We start from the raw sequence: 22,022 nt of genomic DNA on the forward strand, positions 1-22,022 counted from the left end.
TTGCCGGGCGACTGCTCTCCAACTGAGCTATACTTACTTAGACACTGGATGAACCCGTCGAAATAATGATTGATTAAAAAGATGTAATTATAATAATACGCTAGGATTCTCATGTAAAACGTAGCTGCGTAGGTCTCGACTCGATTTTCGGGTCCTAAAACCTTTTCTAAATTTTCTCACCTCTAGGTATGCAGGCAGGGAGATGTGTGTTATCGGAATGTACCAACTCCAAGGCAAGGATTCAATTTAAGATTCCAATCTACAAGCTCTAACTTCACAAACTCTACACCCTAGTCAAAGTGCTTTTACCATAATATAGGTACCTACCTATAGTTAGTTTTGCAGGGCAATCGAATACCGCACTTAGCCTCATGATAGGGCCATTGTGCGCGATTTGTGGTTTATCTTCCTACTCCAACCACCCCAGATCCCCCCAGAAGGCGAGCAGCCCGTCCAGGCTGCTGCAGGCTTCCTGTAGCGACGACGGTGATCGAAGAAATTGAGCCCGTTGTTCTTCCACGCTACTGCACTCCATGAGCACATGCTGCGGTGTTTCCTCTGCCTCCATGCACCCCCTGCACAGTGGGCTGTCTGTGACACCTATGTTGTATAGGTGCTTGTTTAGCATACAGTGTCCGGTTATGACACTTAAGACCTTGCGGATGCTGTCCCTGTTTAGTCTGATGAGGCTGCGGGAGAACTTTTTCGATACGTCCGGAACCGCATCTTTTGTTTGCCTGCATCCTTCGCTATTTTTCCATTCTGTGTGGTGTTTTTCTTCTGTCAGGTACCTACCTAAATGTTCGAGTAAACCTAAAACCAACGCTTGCAGCATGCGTGCGCGATGGCGATGGCGATCAGTAGAAACGATAAATCAGTAGGATCGCCATCGCCTTCGCGCACGTAGGCTGCATGCGCGTTGGTTTGGCTGAAAATGTGTTGACTTTATGTCGGAGGTTTTAATCCTTTATTTGTCACCCGCTTTGCAATGGAGGGAAGTCGAACCTTAATTTCGAACTCCTCCTATATGTTCTTCTGATTAATTTCGTTGCGGGTCCAATGACAGTTTAACTTTCCCCCGGGACAAACTTAACCTTCGTTGGTTGGGTTTTTATGGCGGTCAAGCTGTAGATCCTGGCTACACAGGAGTTGCAGTGGTGGGATCGAGAGGTGGGAATAGTCCCGTTTTATGTCGGAGGTCTTTATGGATAATATTATGACATCACCACGAAGCATCCGTGAAAAAATATTTAGGTTGGACGATTTTAGAAACCCTAATCCCCTTTTGTTCTAACTACTTAACTACAAAACTAGAAAATAATTATTCCTACTTACACGGCTGGCAGTTTTGCGCTGCCCGCATCCAGGTATCATAACATTGCCCACATACAGATGCTTCTCACATAGATGCGTGACCTTCACCAAATCGTCGGTCTACCGAGTAGGGGGCCTGCACCGCAACTTCCGGCTAGTCGAAAACTTTTCTGTTTTAAATAACATACGATTGACGAAAGGTTAGAATGCAGGGGAGCAGATGGGCAACAAGATTCTGGAGTGGAGGCCACGTACCGGAAAACGTAGCGTGTGACGTCCGGTCCACCCCAAGACCGAGGTCCCGGGATCGATTCCCGGCCGGGCAGAAATTGAAATGATGAATTTTAATTTCTGTGACGGGTCTGGGTGTTATGGTATAATATGTGTATGTATTAAAAAAAGTATAATAAGTGGTATATGATCCGTTAAGCTAGCATAATATTAGTTTCTTACTTTGGGGCTAGCTGGCTTTGTGTTTTTGTAAAAAGATTTTTTGATCTTTTTTTATCATATTTAGAAAAAAATTTGTAACTGAGTCGAGGTCAGAACCACACAACCTTCTCTCCCAAGACTTCCTTGGTAACGTCACGCTGCTCATTCATAAGCTCTAAGCTAAGGTCTGTAGACGTCACACGACGCAAACGCATCCTTGAGAGAGATTTTGGTAGAACAGAAGTGGCGTGGAGACTCAGTCGAAATATATTTTTTCTAACAATGATAAAATTATGTTCATGTCATTCAATACTCAATACTCAATACTCAATACTCAATACTTTTATTGCATAACCACATTAGCATTCACATTTATAGGTCTTACAATTTAGGCAGTTATACAATTAATTACATTCATTCATTTTAGTTAAGTATCATCAGTCTCTGAATTTGTCCAAAATTTTAAAAGTAACTTCGTAGTTAAATCGTAATAGGTAGGTATGTAGTGTTAACTCGTCTGATCGTTTCAGCCAAATGACGTCCACTGCTGGACAAAGGCCTCAACCAAGGATTTCCAAAACAACCAGTCCTGCGCATCCATGCTACTTATTACCACAGTCGAAACACGAAACTTAAATTAAATCCACAATAGGTAATAAATTAAATCCTAATACAGTAACATTATTATTCTGTCTGTACTGATACTAGAATAAAAAATACCGACGTCAGAGAAATGGGAAATTGAAAATCAGTCAATGAGTCAATTACGAAATAAATCCTCATTAACTAAATCTATACTAATATTATAAATGCGAAAGTAACTCTGTCTGTCTGTCTGTCTCGCTTTCGCAATGAACCGATTTTGATTAAATTTGGCAGGGAGATAGTTTGAGTCAGGACATAGGGTAGTTTTAATCCTGGTTTTTGAAACAGGGACGCGCGCGATAAAGTTTTTCTGTGACAGCCAAAATTCCACGCGGGCGAAGCCGCAGGCGGAAAGCTAGTGCTAAAATAAACTAGCAAAAGTTCAAAATCTCCATAATGAAACAAAGCTCCATCCGCGAACTGAAACACTTTTTTCTAGCTACAGCAGCTCCATAGCATCCTCTGTCCTCGCTCAGCACCTTGAAAGCTCTTCTTTTGTGCTTAATGAGCGACAATTTTTCAACCCCTACCTCGGCTGACAACGTGGTATAAAAGATCCATGAATGGTGACACAGTATCACTCGAGTGTCAACATCTGTGTCATTTGAAAACGAAATGAAGGTAGTATATAAATTGTGTTGTTATCTAAAGTTTAATTAACAGTTTTGTAATCAACGTAGTTTGTTAAAACAAAGGGTGTTAGTGATTAATAGACGCAAAGCTTAGAAACCTACCTAGCAGAAAAAATCTCGTTAAAAGAAAAAAAATTTAAGTTAATGTAATGTATTATTATAAAATTTATTCTCTAATAAATACCCAGTTATTTTTTAATTTAAACTGAAGCAAAGATTCAACCCTTACATTAGCTACTTTTCAATAGATTTAAACATGGGGTATTAAAAAAATGGGTAGAGTTTTTTTCATGGATCGCATGTTTTCAACAAGAATCTTTTCGAGAGTAATTTTTAATGTTAAAATTGCAATCAATAAATTTTTGTAAAATATGATTTTTAATACAGGGTTACACTTATCGTTTCAGGTCCTTGTAGCAGTTTCGGTTCTCGTAGCCTTCGTGTTGGCTGAACCCCCGCCATCCAACAGGTATCTAATTCTATTCAGTACGAAACATAACTCTCTTTCTGCAAAGTCGGGTAATAATGTTTTAGTTTCCGGTCTCCACGAACCAAATCGGCCGTCAGTTCTGCGTACTATGTGCCCTGTCCATTGCCACTTCAGATTGCTAATCAGTCGAGCTGTGTCAGCGACTTTAGTTCGTTTACGGATCTCCTCATTTCCGATTCGATCTTGTAAAGAAACACCGAGCATAGCCCTCTTCATAGCACTTTTTAATTTTACCCATAGTCTTTTTTTTATAATTATCAAACGCCCATTCACAAACGATACCTACTTGATTAAGTGAAGCAGAAAATTGAACGAACAGCGTTGAATAGAGCTCTGTGATTGCTCCCGCATGTCTAGAATATTAGCTCAATGTTGATATAGTCGATTTTATCCTAATGGAAACATGTAAGACAAAAATAAAATTTACAATATTACAGACCTTCTAGAGCAGATGCCGCGAAAACTACATATACAAGATATAGAAAAACTTTACTATCTCACCTGTAGCAAATTGAATAAGCTTTTTTTTGGTTCATAGTAGTCATGTCACTAGGACGTATAGTTTCCGAGGATTAAGTGAAAAACCCAAAAGTGGTACCTTTAAACCGCCCTCTCCCCACCGGCTCAAGGGCTAAGGGCGGGGATTTTTGCTATGTTAACCTCCTAACTAGTCTTAATAAAGTCCCGAAGTCAAAAATTGTGTTCCACGGATTTCCATCTACATAATGCTTAATTGACTGGACTAGTCGTAGATTACCAAACTTACAAATTCTTCTTACAGCTACCTGCCCCCACCATCCAACGGCTACCCCCAAGGGCCTCAGAGCTCCGCCCCCCAGGTGGTCGCAGCTAGGGCTCTGGACCAGGGCCGAGGCTCTCTAGCTAGGTCTGCGCCCCATGGGGCTAGCGCTGCTGCTGCTTTTGGCAGGTAAGATATCGTCATAATCCTACTATCCTACTATAATAATATAATAATATAATAATTATTAATAATTTAATAATAATATAATAATAATAATATTATAAATGCGAAAGTTTGGATGTCATGATTTCTGGATGTTTGGATGTCTGGATGTCTGGATGTTTGTTACTCTTTCACGCAAAAACTACTGAACGGAATTTGTTGAAACTTTACAGTATTACTGTTTATAACCCAGATTAACATATAGGCTATAATTTATGACGATCTGTGACATACTAAATTTCACGCGGGTGACACCGCGGGCAAAAGTAGTAGTACTCTAATACAGCTTAAAGATCTATGTATTAGAACTTTAAAGAGCACTTTTATGAGTCAAACATTTTTGTTTTAATCCTACCTAAGCTACCATCAGGTGATCCGTCTGCTCATTTGTCTCCTGTCACATAAAAAAAAACCTGCTTTGGATTGGAACATAATTAGCGCATAAAAAGTCGATCGATATGTTCCTACATTTTTATCGAAGTATATACCTACTCGAAGAAAAGTCCCTTCACCATCATCGTCAGGTCATTAAATCCACTAGAGAACAACCAACTCTAAAAAAACGCGATCGATATAATTTTATGTTCCTACATTTTTATAGATAGCATAGCCCTCGAAGAAAAGTCATCCTTTACCATCATCATCAGATCATTAAATCCACTAGAGAACAACCAACTCTAATATATCAGAGGCAAATGGAGGATTTGGTCTACACCTCAGGTAGCCTCATGATCGCATCCACGGAAATAATGGGGAGAATATTCTACTCTGCCAAAGCCACACGACTTAAGCAGGGTTGCACTATCTTACTTCGACTCTAACAAACGTCAAAAATCTGTCAAACTCCATATTAAAAGCACCGGTTATTGTTATTGTTACGGTTTTAAAATGAGGTGGAGCAACTCAGCCTAAGAGTTACGGAACCTCAAAGAAAAAGACTTATTCTGGGTGAACTTATATTTTATCATAGATCTTTGGGTAAAACCTGAGTAAATACAAATGAGTAGGTCATCTTCATAGAAACGCCCGAGCGCGGTTTGTATGTGAGCGCGCCAATACGTATGCGGCGCGCACGCACACACTGACAAAATTTAGCGTTGATTAGCTCGGTGCGTTTCTATGAAGATGACCTACTCATTTGTATTTACTCTAGTAAAACTGTGAAAAAGGATCAACCCATCCAAGGCTTTGTCTAACTCTTTTATGATTGAAATTCCAGGAGCAGTCCTCTAGGCCACGCTGGTCATGGTGCCCAGGGAAGGTTCGCAGTCAACCCTGAGCAGGGCTACGATCGCAACGCCAGTCCTTTCGGTCGGAATGCTTTGGAAGAGTCTTCTGTAAGTATTTTTATCTTCTTTAGCTAGCTCAGTTAAGCCTATGCGCAGACCACCGATTTTTAGTTGGCCGATAGTTAGGTCGGGCTGGTTGATCAGTATGGAGATGGAGATGTATGGAAGTGCGCACATTACACCGATTTGGTATCGGCCGATTCTTCATACAAAGAATCGGGCCCAACTATTGGCCAAGCAAAAGTCGGTGGTCTGCGCCTAGGCTTGCTTAGTTTTTTTGTCCTATAACTGGCACTTCGACCCATCTGGATCTTTTGGATCTTTAATCTTTTCATCTTGCTGTGATCTTCAGAAACTGCGGAATACTGTCATGATATTATGTCATTCGTGTGATGGATTTTCATTGTAGATTACATTTATTCATCAAAATTCATAATTTAATTTGCCATTTATTGTTGTATGAATTTTTCAAACTTTGTTCATTAATAACGACATCGATTCCCAAAGTTTTTTATGGGTGACCCCTTTAGTCAGACTAATGTAAAATCTATACTTATAATAAATCTGTAGAGAGGTCAATTCTGTACATGAAATATATTTTCAAAATAACTATCAGGGGGTGATTAGTGATCGATACTGATGCCAAAAATGCAATCAGTAAAATTTTTGTCTGTCTGTCTGTCTGTCTGTCTGTCTGTCTGTCTGTCTGTATGTTCCTTATAGAAACAAAAACTACTTGACGGATTTTAACGAAACTTGGTACAATTATTCTTCGTACTCCTGGGCAGGTTATAGGATACTTAGGAATTCCCACGGGCACGGGAATTAGCGGGAAAATCCTTTTGTATGAAAAACTACTTTAAACTGCTTAAGTTAGACGCTTGAAATTTCGCATGCAGGTACCTTAGTAAACTTAAAGCTTAGTTACAACAGGATATTGCAAAATTCCCACGGGAACGGGAGTTAGCGGGAAAAAACATTTGTATGAAAAAATCTAAGCCGCGTAAGATAGATGAAGGGGGTAAAACGGGATCCACGCGTACGAAGTCGCGGGCGGCCGCTAGTAATTAATATAGGGTGACAGGGATACTCGACCTATTCCTTGAAAGGGGTAATTTTAGAGATCATTAGCAACAAATAATAAATAAATAATAATAATAGTCTTGAAATCCTTGGGGGCGGCCTTTGTCCAGCAGTGGACGTCTTTCGGCTAAAACGAACGAATGAACGAACGTCTCCAGTATTATAGACTAACTTTAAGCTGTTCATGGCATTCTCTTACAGCGGTTCTAAATCTTCATAAAGGCTGGAACCTATAATTTATATAAGACAAAAGCCACTTGAAAATTGTATTTAAAACAATTTTATTATTCATGAACATGTTTATTTATTTAGTACCCAACTGAAATATGATTGAGAACACCCACACTTCCCAAGGACTTTAATTAATTAATAGCTTGCATTAAACAACAATAATAATAAATTATTGTCACAATTTTCATTGCAATGAACCAAACATCAACCATTATAGCTTTTAAACTTCTAACGATCAACGCTTACTAACAGTACAGAATAAGTATAAGTACTGAAACTATTAACTTTGAAAACTGTACTTAACTAGTACTTATACACATTCTGTAGGAACCAGCGAACTACAACTTTGGGTATATGGTGAATGATTACCAAGAGGGCACCGACTTTGGACACCATGAAGAGAGGCAAGAGGAGAGGGCGCAGGGAGAATACCATGTTGTGTTGCCTGATGGAAGGAAACAGGTAGGGTTTATTCGGTAACAAACTATAAAATTTTACTGTCCTGTCACGCTATATCATTGATCAAATCATTCATTTAATAAGCAATTTCAAAACTGTGATGAGGTTTTTTAGATACTTACTAGTCTTACTACCATAGTTTCGCAGGTAGCTCAAACGATGAATCTTCCAGCTACTTGGCCCACTTTTACCTTGGTCCACGGGCCAAGTCACTGGATTGAATGTTAAAATTTTAATATATTTTCTTCAGGCAAATAGGCCAGCTCTAAGATTCTAAAGTAGATTTTTGTTGATTTGGCGTTTAATATATTATTTTAACCTTGAAGGTGGGTCCAGTTGCTGGAAGAAAATATTTAAATATTCAAACCGGTGACTCGACCCGTTGACCATGCTAAAAGTGGGCCAAGTCGCTGGAACCTATAATGTTACTTATCATAAATATTTTTTTCAAAATAATAAGTTAAGCCAGTTAAACATGTAACTCGTCATACTCGTATCAAATCAGTAGTGCAGATTACTGTAAATCTATATAAATAAAAATGAATTGATGTTCGTTAGTCTGATTAAAACTCGAGAACGGCTGGGCCGATTGAGCTGATTTTGGTTTTAAAATGTTTGTCGTAGTCCAGGGTAGGTCTAAACGGTGAGCAAATACGCGCGCGATATTGTTTTTCTGTGACAGACAAAATTCCACGCGGGCGAAGCCGCGGGCGGAAAGCTAGTAGAACATAAATATACTATTGTAGCTGGATAGGAAGATAACAAAAACAGTGATTGATAATAACGTACCAATTTTTTCCAGACCGTGAGCTACGAAGCTGACGAACGCGGCTTCAAGCCACACATCTCCTACGAAGATTCCGAATCTGACCTGACCCGCTCCGCTGGATATGACTCCAACGCCAACAACCTACGCTCTGCCAACCACGATTCCGGCAGTCAAGGCTACCCCAACGGCGGTCACCATGGCAACAGCTTCTCGAACGGCGGGAGTCACCATGGCAACGGGTTTGCAAATGGCGGACGCCACCATGACAGCAAAAATGGCGCGCGTTCTGGCTACTGACTCAGATTCGAAGTTATTTTAATAATTGGCTTTGTATTATTTACTGCTTAGTATAAAATTATAGATATTTATTCTACGGGAAGCACAAGCAAGTACAAATTTAGTTGTAAGTTGCAAGAATAAGCGAGAAAATGCAAAAATATTCTAATGATTATTATAACCGTTAGTGCTAAGTATTTTTTATAGAATTAAATGTGATTATTTCAAAACGTCACATGTTTTTATTCAATTTCACGTCAAATTTTCTTGTAAAATCCCGGAATTTTAACGCCAAATGTTCATAGAAATGTTTTATTTTCAAAAGGATTCATTGGAAATGGATTTGTTTGATTAATAAAATTGTCTTACCATTGTCAAAATAGCAATGATCAGCATCTTCAATAGATGGTAAGTATTCGATGGTATTACTAGGAGAACGACATCCGACACTATGTTTGTCTAAAAGTGGTCTCAATTCCAGAACTTGTATTTTTCCTTTTGTATGTCTTACAATAGAATATAGCTGGACCACTGCTTAAGCTTTAAATATGACACCTTTAAATAGTGAGTAAATATAGGTATAATACCTACTACGAACATATTGAAAAACATCAGATATCAATTTGTACTCAAATACCAATCCAGCGTAAAATTGTCAAATATTTATAAACACTAATCAAGCAGACCTTGGAAACTTAATATAGGGTAGACTCTTATGACGTCACTTCCGGTACTCACTGACGTCATAGCATGTCAGTTAATGCAAATAATCAAATTGCGGTCAATCAAAGCAGACTCAAAATTGGGAATGATTTTAAAAAAATCTGTAAATAACAAATCCTTGGAGCATTCACAGTTTCTTCTGGTGATATTTAGTTTGGTATTTTTTATTATAACAGTAAGATATTTTTGACACTATTTGGTCTTTAAAGAAATTGATTTTTCATTTGAAAAAAGTGAAATCTACTTCTTGTTGTAACTAATAAAAAATGTACGTACTTTGCTTACAGGGTGATAAAGGTTTACAAGAAAATTCTCTAAGTACGGGAATATTCCCACCTCTCGTTCCCACCCCTGTAATACTAACTCCTGTGTAGCCAGGATCTACAGCTTGACCGCCAATAAAAACCCAACCAGTGAAGGTCTAGTTTGTCCCGGGGAAAAGTTAAACTGTCATTGGACCCGCAACGAAATTAATCAGAAGAACGTAGGAGTTCGAAGTTAAGGTTCGACTCGAAGATGCTCTAAGTAGAGTTTGATCGATACATTTTTACTTTGGAATACAGTGTCGTGCGTGATATACTTTTTTTATATGACACACATTAATTGTGTCCCATAATCCCATTAGAAATTAATTAAAGTAATTGGATTCTACCAAGACAAATCTGGCTTCAACCTTGGCTTTCAGTGCACACAATCGAATTTTCGCATTAATTGCACAGCCGATCTAATATTAATTATTAACCAAACATTTGTCTAATACAGGCCGTGGTTTACTTAACTCATTTTTTTCGGACATGGATCATATAAATTGGTTCGGATCTCCGAGAGTTCATCATTCGAGTCGTATTCCCAAAGATCTCAACTCATCATGAAGGTAATAACGTCAAGTAATTTAAAAACCTATTATTTTCCTTCTAATAATTAGATAGCTACCTACTATTAATGTTAATAATTTTCTAATTCATTTGTAAAAATCTTAAAATTATAACATCAAAAAGAATGCTTTGTTTTTGTATTTTGAAGTGTTATGAAAGATTTTCCGATTCCTCTTATCTTTTTATGCGTTATTCTTTAACAAACTATAGCAGCATAAATACTAAATTCACTTTAGTTATAGTTCTAGCGCTTCTCAGTCAGTGCCTGAGGTACTATGGAAGCGGCACGGGAGGTGTGTCATTGACATGACGTGACATGGCATACAAATCTGAAGTCTCGCTGACGTTTGACCCTCAAAATCACCCTCCAGTGCCGTTCCCGTACCTCAGGCTCTGAGTTAAGCGCCAGACCTATAGCTTTTAAGCAGTCTGCTCTGCTGCCGTCTGCTCTTTTGCCTCCTGTCACATAAAAAAAATGTGTTATGTTCTCTTAATTTTGTTATGTTAAGCTTTTTGATCTAAATAACTTATTTTGTTTTCCAATTGACAGGTCCTCGTAGCAGCTGTCCTAGCCCTTGGTTCGGTGTCCGCGCTAGGCTCAGGCCCATACCTGCCCAGTGGGTGGAGGCCCGATGGACCAGCTTTCTACCTACCTTCACAGCCAAGGGTAAGCCCGTCAAATACCAGTGAATTGAGACACAATTGGAATCAATTGCTACAGCGGTCTCTTGCGACCGCTAAGGTTAATACGGGACTATTCCCACCTCTCGTTCCCACCGCTGCAACTCCTGTGTAGCCAGAATCTACAGCTTGTTGACCGCCATAAAAAAACCCAACCAATGAAGGTCAAGTTAACCATTAGGGACTTAAAGTAATCTCACAGAAGACCGCTTAGGTTAATGTTTAAATGTAGTTAACCACCTTTGTGGTCTAGAAGCAAGACCACCTGCACCTGTTTCTAGAGAGGTCCTGGGATCGATCAGGCCCTTCACTGGAAGGGGACATTTTCTGCTCGGTAAAAAGTTAATAAAGGGCTTGTGATTTAAACAAAAAGCTAGCTACGACCACCACCTAAGTATGTAACAACATTGTTGATATTTTGACCAAACCAACCATCTTGAAGCTGTTGTTAGTAACTGCTTCAAACTGTCCGTGTATGGCGGGTCTAAAGTACTGACAATAATTTCTCTTGACAGCAAACGGTCGTAGCTCTAAAAGACGTGGCCCTTCAGGGCTCTGAAGGCTCAGGATCAGATTTCCTGAGAGAATATGGTCCTCCACAAGTACAAAGTCTTCCTGACGTCGCCACGGAACAGTCCTTCGTGGTGCTGGAAGCCAAGTTTGGTGAGGAAGAAGGGGTCAGTGTTGAAGCAGCCACCGAAGGTATGATATTGTGTTTTTGATAATATTTTTGCAATACGATGATTTGGTAAAAGTAATTTCATTAATATTTTAATTTACCTTCTTATACTCGTATTAAATCTAATCTACTCTTAAGGGACAAATAAATAATTATGAATGTGATTTGTCAGCATCCCCAAATGAATGATGTACAGATCTCGTAGGGAGTAAAAAACTGAAACATCGAAGGCCTTATTAAGATCTTTAACTATTCAAATATGAAACTATCGATTTTGACTGTTAGATAAAACAATTGCATAATATAACTAACTATTCATTCCTACAGTAAGCGAACTGAGGTCTTCACTGGTTGAAGAATCAGCAACCACTGAGTCCGTAGAGTCCGTTGAGGAAGTGACACAAGCCGAAGTAATTGAAGGCAGATCTCTGAACCTTGAAGTTGAAGCAGTAGCTGAAAAAGCCGAAGTAACCCAAGAAGTAGCTACTCTAGCAACGGCTGTGGAACAAGAAGTGAATGCGAAGTCAGAAGCTTCTGTAGAAGAAGTGAGTGCTAAAATTGAGACTGACGTCGCTGAGGAAGTTAAGGCTGTCGAAGAAGGAGTGAAGAACATCGCTGAAGCTATAGTTGGATTGGAGAAGGAGGTGGTTGCTCAACAGGTAAGAAAAAAGAAGAGAAATAAACATTGTTTATAACGTTTTACTAGAAGTATCTATAAAAGTTTGCTTTATTTATTTTACGAAATTTTAATAACTGCAATAAGTACATACTAATCAATAGTACCTACTACCTATGCGATATAAAGTTGAGTATAATTTTATTATAAAATGGTGATTATTTTTGTTACAGGTACAAATCTCTCAAGACCTAACTGCATTCAAATCAGTCGAGCAAAGTTCGGGGTAAGAATATCAATAATATTTATATTGCTAGCTATACCTTTTGCATTATTTTATATGCTTAGTCATTAAATATTGTTGCACAGAGCTGTGGTGCAAGTCCCAGAAGGATTCCTCGAGTATGGACCCCCTGGCTTCAAGGAATACGGACCCCCTAAGCAAGACGCTCTTCTAAGGAATGTAGAGGTAAGATTCACTTACCTACATAATTAGTTTGAATCCATTATTAACTAGCTTTCTAAGTTAAACCGGCAGACAGTGGTGACTGAGTTTGTTGCGGCGCTTTTTCTCAGCACTTGCCAAATGTTTGTCTCGAAGCGCTGGTAGGGCAAAAAAAGAATGAGACATGTATAGGCTCCTTAAGAGCATTTGACGATTTGCAAGAACTAATTTAATTAGTCTAAACAAATAAAGATAATTTTGATTTTGATTTTGATTTTGATTTTTTGAGTTTACCCGGCGAACTTTGTACCACTCATGTTGGTTCATCAGAAATCTTGTAGGGTTCTAAATCTAATGGTGAAAGAAATTAATTTATCAATATTTTCGGAGCGTATGTAGATGGAAGATTTTGGAATCTAAAAAGTTTTAAAAAGTAAGTTTATCTATACTAATCTATATACTTACTTACTTATACTTACTTACTTACTAATATNCGAAGTCGCGGGCACAGCTAGTGTAAAATATTACGTAAAGTTTCACTAACAGTTTGACATTTTAGGCCACAACATCTGAGCAAGAAAAGGTTGAAAACAACGAGACCAGAAGAAGGCGTTTTTCTCCTAAATTCAGGTGATACATTTTCAAATAAATAAGTCGAAAAGTTAAATTACTTTTCCAAAGGATGACAAATTAATAATGTACAATTCTATACACTTGTGTATCGCAGTGACCAGAATACAAACAAACAATTAATTTAATTATTATGTATGAGAGATCATTCTAATACAGATTATTTTTTACAGATCCACCAAGAAACACTGAAAAAAAGAAAATGCGACAGATTGATGGCTCCAAACGAAAAATGATTTGTATAATGTAATGCAGTTAAACCAGTATTATTTAATTATTATAATCACTGTAGCGAGTAAACAATGTGATAAATAATGTTAATAAAGTTCGTGAATTTAATGCAAATTGTACTTGTTTATATTTTTTTTTCCCTAAAAAACAACCATAATTAAAACCAAAATCAACATTCACAAAATAAAAAACAACACCTACTGCCGAGAGTTGGGGGAAAAATTAGAAAATAAAATAAAACATATTTTTAGCAACATATTATCGGTTATATTTCAATATAAACAGTTTACCTATTTATACTTACTAAGTAGTACATAATAATCATCTGATTATTTACATTAAATGTATAAAATTTTAATAAATAATTACTAAGCAAGCATTAAGTTACATTAACACTTATAAATTGCAATAAAATTCATAATCCATAAATTATGTACGTATTCGTTTAATTCAGAGGGAGCGTTCCACGAAAAATGGTAGTTCAAAGTTCCCAAAGTGGGCGCTTCCCTTGAAAGTTTGAGCAATGGTCTGTTTCTTTGGTATTATCCTGATAAAGGTGACGTCCTATTTTTCGTAGTCCAAAATGTCTATTATCTTCAATAAATCCCGTCTAGATAGGCCGTTTTCCTGAAACAAGAGCTTAAATGAAATCCATAGTGTAGGTACACTAAGGCCCGCCGTACACGGACAACTCGAGCAGTTAGTCAGTGATCAACAAACACGGAGCGCTCTTGCAGTCAAGAGTCAACAGCTGGAAGCTGCCAGTGATAACTGCTCGAGCAGTTGGTATTAACTGCTCAACAAATCACAAGAGCGCGCGCCGTGGAATGAAGAAAGTGGGCGGAGGAAACAGCGCGAGAGCTGTCGACAGCTCGAGCAGTCAGTGTATCAGTCAGTGTGCAGTGGCGACTGCTTGACCGCACGATGAAAATTCACCGTGCTATCGACCGCCCGAATCAGTTGCAACTGCTCGAGCGGTTCGTGTATGTGCGTCCATAGAACTTTGCAGTTTACTATGCAGTCGCAGATTGAAGCTGTCGACACTGACTGCTTCAAGCGGTCCGTGTATTGCCGGCCTAACTATCGCAGAAGATTAGAAAATTAATGTTAGAATGATTGCAGCTCCAGTAGGTATGTATGTTATGTATAGGCAGTATAGGTAATACTAAGCCTACATAAAATTAAATACCTGCAAATACCCAAATAGTAAAAAAATATGTAAGTAATGCTTTTTTTTATTACGATTTTTTTAAATTAATCCCTTTGTGAATAAGAACGTGTAACATCCCGTTTGCAGCGTCCTATAAAAAAACCGATCCGCTGGAATTTGTAACAGCTGGAATTGCAAACATAATATAATGTGTGTAGTATGTCCAACAAGGTGGACCGACGACCTCACAAAGGTAGCAGGAAGGCGCTGGATGCAGGTCGCTACCAACCGGCCTTTGTGGAAGTAATTGGGGGAGGCCTATGTTCAGCAGTGGACGACGGACGTCCTATGGCTGAGATGATGATAATGATGAATAAGTAATATTATGTGTTCACATGATAGACCAGTTTTGCGGGATTCTGAATTACTGGATTGCCGTGGGAATGGGCCCTTACCACAGTTTTCCTGTCCCACTGTTTTTTGTTCTTGCGTTTTTGCATTTTGCAGTCGTCATCGTCGTCAGCAGTCGGGTCGCATTCGGGAATCCTCGTCACGTTCGGCACGTGCGTAGCAACTACCACTCCCGGGTCAGAAGGGTGTGCCATTATATTGACGTTGCCTTCCAGCTGGCGTTTCAGAATGTTCCTGATGATGTCCAGGTACGGATTGGCTTTTGGTTCGTACCGCACGTAATATGCAGAGGCGTGAAATCTGTAAAGGAAAAAATCAAATCATTTATTCAGTACTTAAATAAGCACAGAACATAGAGACCTCTTTCTATGTTCTGTGGTACTAGGCCCTTTCCAGAGCCCCGATTACGGTAATTTTTAACGTCTCCAATCTAGACGCGCTTCTGATTCCGAGAAGCTTGTCTGGATTGGAGACGTTAAATATTACCGTAATCGGGGCTCAAGGCGCTTGCACACGTCCCTAATACAGCTTCTTGCCCTACCACCACTTCGGGACAACATATTAGGGGCTGGTGACGAACACGACAACAAGAAGAAACAAGAAAAGAAGAGATAGTTAATTCAGTCATGCTGTGAATGTCAATGCTGAGAAGATTGGTAGGTATTTGGGTACCCATGTCCAAGGTCGGACTAGGTCGGGAAGGGCCCGGAGACCGATCTATTACATCAAGCTTTTACATAATAAGGTCCACCCTTGCCCCAAGCAGGTGGCACATTGTTGTCATCCGCTAGAAGCCCTCACAAAGTCACAAGCTAGGGAATGCCTTTCCAACGCCACTAATCACAAAACTGAATTGAGTAAGTATTGTAATTCGACATATAACCCTTTTATACCCCGCGAATCGAGATCCAATAGAAATCAATTGTTACATGGGCTACGGTCCTATGCGAACGCTAAGTATTTACTTAAAAGAGTCGGACCCTGTGTAAGTAGGTAGGTATTACCATCAGCCTACGATAAATGCAATTTTTTTTGCAATTGTTTTTTTCACTAGGGTCCTCGCCCACGGCGACTTTCATCGACAGCATCGCTACCACAGATAATATAATACTAGTCGCTACTTAACGCGCGTTAGTCGCATTTGCAACGCACTACAGAAGTGATGCCAACGCGCTAGTAACGCGCTACAGCAGCGACTGCATCGCTACAAAAAGTGGAAAAGTCGCCGTGGGCGAGGGCCCAGAGCCCCGATTACGGTAACTTTTAACGTTTCCAATCCAGACGCGCTTCTGATTCTGCGATACGATTGGTCAAAACAGCTGACGTACGCTGTTGAACGACCAATCGTATCGCAGAATCGAGAAGCGTGTCTGGATTGGGGACGTTAAAAATTACCGTAATCGGGGCTCTGAACAAGTCACCAGTAATAATTTTATGTGGCTATGTAAAACACTACGCTACACACATTACTACCTTTACTACACCACATGTAGACCTCGTAAATTATGTACAAGTAAAAATTTAAAACAATACTTACATAATAAATGCGAGGCACAAAAATGATTTAATGGCACTCATCTTGTGTCTTTTAGGTGGTTTCCCTTAAAGTGTGCCGACTGAGACTTCATCCCCCATTTTATAGGCGGGCGACTTATAAAAATGTTAATTTTATTCAATAGCGCAAATTACTGTTTGTAAATAAGTACGTAAATCATCTCATCAATAGTCCATAATTTCATAAGAAAGTCCATTTTCGTTAGCTTCCAACTACTTAAACTTTGTGTCTATCTAAATATAATTATAACTCAAAGGTGACTGACTGACTAACTGCCCAAACCAACTGGACGGATCGGGCTGAAATTTGGCATGCAGGTAGATGTTATGACGTAGGCATCGGCTCAGAAAGGATTTTACGAAACTCCACCCCTAAGGGGTTAAAACGGGATCCACGCGTACGAAGTCAAGTCAAGTCAAGTTTATTAATAGATAGCATAGCAACCGCACTGGCATTAAGTTACATGCGTGTGAGTAGGTAAACATTTTTCGTATTGTAAACATACCTTACTAGCCTATCCTTTGACTATTATTATAACAAAACAGTATTAAATCAAAACACTAAGGCAAAAATGCTCTGAAAAATAACATACCTTTAATATGCGATCGGAATTGGCACGCAGAATGATGGTCGATGGGGCAAAAAGGTTCTGGAGATAGGCCATGTAAACGCAAGCGCAGCGTGAGACGACCACCCACAAGGTAGACAGATGACCTCATAAAGGTTCTTCCTTACTACATCTACGGGAAGAGAGTCACTTATACAGAGATATAACAAGTGTAGATAAGCAACTTTGCTAGTATGTTTTTCCGAGGCGTTTTGTTCCCTACTTTATATTTTTTCAAATTTTACCATTTACCTAATGCACGGATGACCTAAAGAATAATAATAATCTTAGTATGTTTGTATTTTATTAACGATCATGAGTCTACCTAATTTTGAAATAAAACATATCTTTAATAAGCAATCGACCAAAATAATTTGCTCTTTTGTTTCAATAGAGCTTTTCAAATATAGCGACATCTATTTATCTAATCTTGCAAAATTATTTCCACGTCAGCACTAACATGGGCATTCATAGTAAAAATACCAAATAAATGGAACACTCCGGCGACAGCTTTGGAATGTTACCATATAATGCAAAATAATTACCCAGAGTAGATCTAGAATTATTTAAAAAAAAACTTTTTAACAATCCCCTAATGACTAATCAAATATTAAAAACTTAATATTTATTAATTAAAAGGGAAACATTGAAATGTAACTTAAGTACTTCAAAATAATTTAAATGTTTTAGTTTATTACATTTTTGGTGCACTAATTTTGAAATTTTAATTATGAACTAGCGGCCGGGGCCACCAGCGACTTCGTACGCTAGGACCACGTTTCACCCCTTTAAAGTGAAGTTTCGAGATTATTGGAACTTTTCTCGCCGTAAAAACCATCCTTGGACTTCAACAGTTAAATCAAGATTCGAGTGATTGTAAAACGCCTACGAATGTTTCATTTGCCGGGCTATGCCATGCCAGTTGCTTTTGTAATAGTTTTTTTTTAAAACAATCATGATTAACCAACTAACTTATAATCGTTTTGATCTCAGATCATATTCTATGATCTACGCACGGACATTGCACGCGGGCGGGAGCAGCGAGCGGGCGGCGAGCGTTGGCGTACGAACGAGCAAAGTTTAGTTCGCGAGCGAATATGAACGAAGACGACCCTGAGGCACTCTCTTCAACGACTTTGCACTAAACGGTCTCATCTTGCTAATGTTTTATATCGAATAGATAGCTAATTTTATACAGTCCATTCATGATTTCATTTATTATTATGTATACTATCGAAGTAACAAAGGTTATGATTCAAAATAATATTATCTTGTCTTGTGGGTGTCTAGTCCCTGTTTTGTGGGAGTGTGTACTTAACTAGTAACAATAGTCATCTTTGGGCAAAAACACGTTGGTCCAGATACCTCACTCGTTTTACTTGCGTCAGTTTAAAAAAAACTTCAGTCAACGATCGGTTTTTGTTCGGTGCGTCTCGTCGTGTGTTGTTTTGTTTTGTTTACGAAATTAAATTTTGTAGGACTATCTTTTGTTTACATTAAATTTTCTTATTATTTCAATTCCCCGAAACAAAGACTATGTGAACTAAATCATTCTTATCAAATTGAATCTTGGAAATTCGCAACTGGAGTCATCTTGTGTTTTAGGTTTTGTTGTTTTTATTGGATTTACTCAAAAATTGTGTGTGTCCAAGTGGAATTGAGCCTTGTTTATCTTCTGGAAACATTCAGGTGAGTGTTCAGCAACTTAATTTGTGTTTTATATGCATAGTTTCCCCACAATAATGATGCTGGCGATATCCTACTTGATTTCGCCTTGTTCGGCAAAGCCATTGCGAAATTTTTTCTCTAGACGGAGATTGGCCTCGATGTCGGTTAATTAAATATGGTATGTGATTTTATCAGCGGCATTGTAATAAATTCAACGATCTCACCTGGACTTACAACTGTCTGATAAAACTTAACGGTATTGTGATATCTATTTTCATGAAAACGTGAATCATGTGCTAATCAAGTGGGTGTTTTTACAGCTAAATGTCAAGAACTTTCCAAAAACACAGTCGTTGTACGGTTTACCTAGAAGATTTGAAACAAATGAAAACTTCCATAGAAAATTAGTAAACAACAGTCGAAGTGGGTCAGTCAGAAGATAAGAAATAATTTCCCCCCCCCCTGTTAAAAACGAAAATAGACCTAAAGGATTTCTTGAATGTAAAAAAAAATAACACTTTGGTTCCTTTTTATAAATCTCCATTAATTGTCCAAAGAAAATGTTAATGCTCTATTTGTCCAGAAACATTGTTAAAAATAATTGTCCAGAAACATTGTTAAAAATAATTGATGAATGAAGTAGTTTTTGTTATAGGAAGGTAAGATAAGTTTAATTTATTATTATTAATAAAATTGAATTAAGTATTGTTCACAAGTGAGTGTTGACAATCTAATGGATTCAATTCTGATTATGACAATGTACTAAACTTAAAAATGTAACCAGTTCAATTAAAAATCTAATTTAATGTATAATAACATGTACGTTATTGTCATTTGACCACTTAAAAATCAATTTTGTATTTAAAACAACACATAAAACCTAATTTGCTACGCAAAATGGTTTGACGACTAATTTCGCATGCACACCAGTGCGTAACTTTCATTTGTCTTCCTGAAAAGTGATGTTTTAAACATGGCTTCCATTTGCATTACAAATCATATTGTTTTGTTGCAAACAGACAAAAGCAGTTCATTGGCATTGAAGTTCCATGTTTTGGTAACATGTAGGTTTTTAATGCCGTTTAAAACATGTTCAAACCTACTACACATGCCAAACTTATTAATAATGCAAAGTCTAACTTTACATAAAAAGAATTTCAATATACCTAACCTAGAATAAAAAAGAATGCATGGAGAATTTTTTTTTATGCGATACGTGTCAGACGAGCAGACTGTATTAATGTTCTAAAAACATTTGTTGTTATTTACTAAGGAGGTATTTGTATTGTGGTTGGTGGTCTCAAAATATCCCTGTCAGTTCGTCCTATCAGTTCAGATAACAGGATTCTTTGCTCATCACAGCATGATAATGTTGCTCTCCTAAATGTATCTTCAAATAACCAGGAGATAAAAGCATGACTCATATGCTGGCGTATTCAATTACCTACTCTTACTTGGTCCTCTTTAGTATGTAGGTATTTTTTTTAATACAATGTTCTGCCAAAGCAAGTATGTACCTACATGGTATTAATGGAAGATTTTAGTCAAAAAGGGGTGGACCACATTATATTATGATGTATTAAACTTAACTCAAAAAAGGAGTTTTCATTGAGTTTGAAAGAAATAAAGTACCTACTACCTACGTTTCTATGCCCTTAATTAATTATAAATTGTGAGTGGAGTCCTTAGTAAAAGCTGTAAGGACTCATATCTGGACAAATTTGGACGGATGGAAACCCTACCTACCAGGGCGAGAGTAGTAATTTTCGCCAAAACGAGTCACGATGACGTCACTGACGAATCTTCGATAAGTCCTCCTCCCCGCGATGCCTAATCGATTTTTTTTGGTCTATTCCACTTTGATCACCTGGCTTTGATGACCCAGGTGATCAAAGTCCACTTCCAGCGACAATTTAGTGTCCTTTGATCACCCACGGCTATGATGCTCTGGGTGATCAAAGTGGACTCCAGTTAAATTATTATTTTGGTGTCCTTTGATCACCTACATACAAATCACACCTCCACTTATACTTAATTTACGGACAAACATTGTTTAGGTAAGTTACTTAAAAATATTTCATGCTGTAAAAAAATTGTCTATATTAAGACATGATGTGTCTATTCAGAGGAGGTGTGATTTGTATGTAGGTGATCAAAGGACACTAAAATAATAATTTAACAGGAGTCCACTTTGATCACCCAGGGCATCATATCCGTGGGTGATCAAAGGACACTAAATTGTCGCTGGAAGTGGACTTTGATCACCTGGGTCATCAAAGCCAGGTGATCAAAGTGGAATAGACCTTTTTTTTCTGTTTAAAAATGAGTTCGTTCGTTTCAGCCAAATGACGTCGACTGCTGGTCAAAGGCCTCCCAAGGATTTCCACAACACAAATTCCTCTACAAAAAGGAGTTTAAAAACAAGATGAGGTTGCTTAACCCAGTATCCTAAACGCTTTTTACCGAAGGCTGACCACACAATCTCTGATCTAATCGGATTATGGCAGGCCAAGCCCGCATAGTGTTATGGACTCGAGATGAGTCATGTGCGTCTGTACAGACTGCCTGGTTCAAGAGACTCCGCATTACTACGTTTTTTATACAAAGAGCAACCTCTTCTTTGGACATTATTTTATAGCCGTTATAAGGCGTATGTTGGAAGTTGCCACAAAGCAGACGTAACGCTTCAATATTTGCAATAATGTCTATTAATTTGCGTTGAATAGCTATAGTAAATTAAGTAGGATCCCTCCTCCCTGGATGTCGTGCGAGCCATCGGGCTAGCGTGGGGAACTGGGGAGTGTAGGCCAAATAATCCTCCATTTTTTGCCCTGTAATTCTGTAGGACGTGTTATGACAGACACGGTCCCTCCTTGTCCCTGGTATTTTAGTTATTATTACTATTAGAACCTGAAAAAGTCGGAGAGGTATGTGCATAAATCATAATATTCGTGTTGTAAAAAATTCCTACCAATTGATATTCTAATCTAATGCTTCATGAATTCTACCTACACTCGCTGTTAAAGAACCTTCCTCGGCATCAACCGTGTTTTTCGCGCTTCGTGCCCATAGATTTAGTCAAAATAAATGATCGCAGTAAGTTTACGTACGTCACTATAGGCCTTATACAGAAGCTCAAAGTTGCACAGCGTGCTATGGAGAGGGCT

General features: G+C 38.3%; 3 protein-coding genes across 4 annotated transcripts in view; 2 read left to right on the top strand and 1 right to left on the bottom strand.

Annotated features, from left to right (window-relative positions):
* The first annotated feature begins 2,984 nt into the window (after positions 1-2,984).
* LOC114365802 (pro-resilin) lies at positions 2,985-8,768 on the top strand. 2 transcript variants are annotated; one of them, XM_028322470.1, is made up of 6 exons: positions 2,985-3,012; positions 3,431-3,492; positions 4,295-4,441; positions 5,697-5,814; positions 7,408-7,542; positions 8,342-8,768. In XM_028322470.1, exons 1-6 carry the CDS (start codon positions 3,007-3,009, stop codon positions 8,603-8,605), a joined length of 732 nt encoding a protein of 243 aa, XP_028178271.1. In that variant the 5' UTR covers positions 2,985-3,006; the 3' UTR covers positions 8,606-8,768. The 2 variants fall into 2 exon arrangements, with proteins under 2 accessions (XP_028178271.1, XP_028178272.1); XM_028322471.1 differs by lacking the exon at positions 7,408-7,542.
* A 1,309-nt stretch (positions 8,769-10,077) lies between these two features.
* LOC114365801 (uncharacterized) lies at positions 10,078-13,568 on the top strand. Its single transcript, XM_028322469.1, has 8 exons — positions 10,078-10,181; positions 10,733-10,849; positions 11,379-11,565; positions 11,870-12,201; positions 12,392-12,444; positions 12,528-12,627; positions 13,163-13,233; positions 13,407-13,568. Exons 1-8 carry the CDS (start codon positions 10,176-10,178, stop codon positions 13,423-13,425), a joined length of 885 nt encoding a protein of 294 aa, XP_028178270.1. The 5' UTR covers positions 10,078-10,175; the 3' UTR covers positions 13,426-13,568.
* A 404-nt stretch (positions 13,569-13,972) lies between these two features.
* The window catches only part of LOC114365797 (uncharacterized), a 32,121-nt gene continuing 24,071 nt past the window's right edge, over positions 13,973-22,022 (bottom strand). The window contains exons 2-3 of the mRNA XM_028322466.1: positions 15,070-15,325; positions 13,973-14,091 (exon numbers count right to left, since the gene is read on the bottom strand). Of these exons, the coding sequence (XP_028178267.1) occupies positions 14,029-14,091; positions 15,070-15,325 (319 nt within the window). The 3' untranslated portion in view covers positions 13,973-14,028. The remainder of the gene's footprint in view (positions 14,092-15,069; positions 15,326-22,022) is intronic.

The sequence above is a fragment of the Ostrinia furnacalis genome, unplaced genomic scaffold, assembly GCF_004193835.3.
Source record: "Ostrinia furnacalis isolate ACB-3 unplaced genomic scaffold, ASM419383v2 OfSCF7650, whole genome shotgun sequence".
NCBI classification, from domain to species: domain Eukaryota; kingdom Metazoa; phylum Arthropoda; class Insecta; order Lepidoptera; family Crambidae; genus Ostrinia; species Ostrinia furnacalis.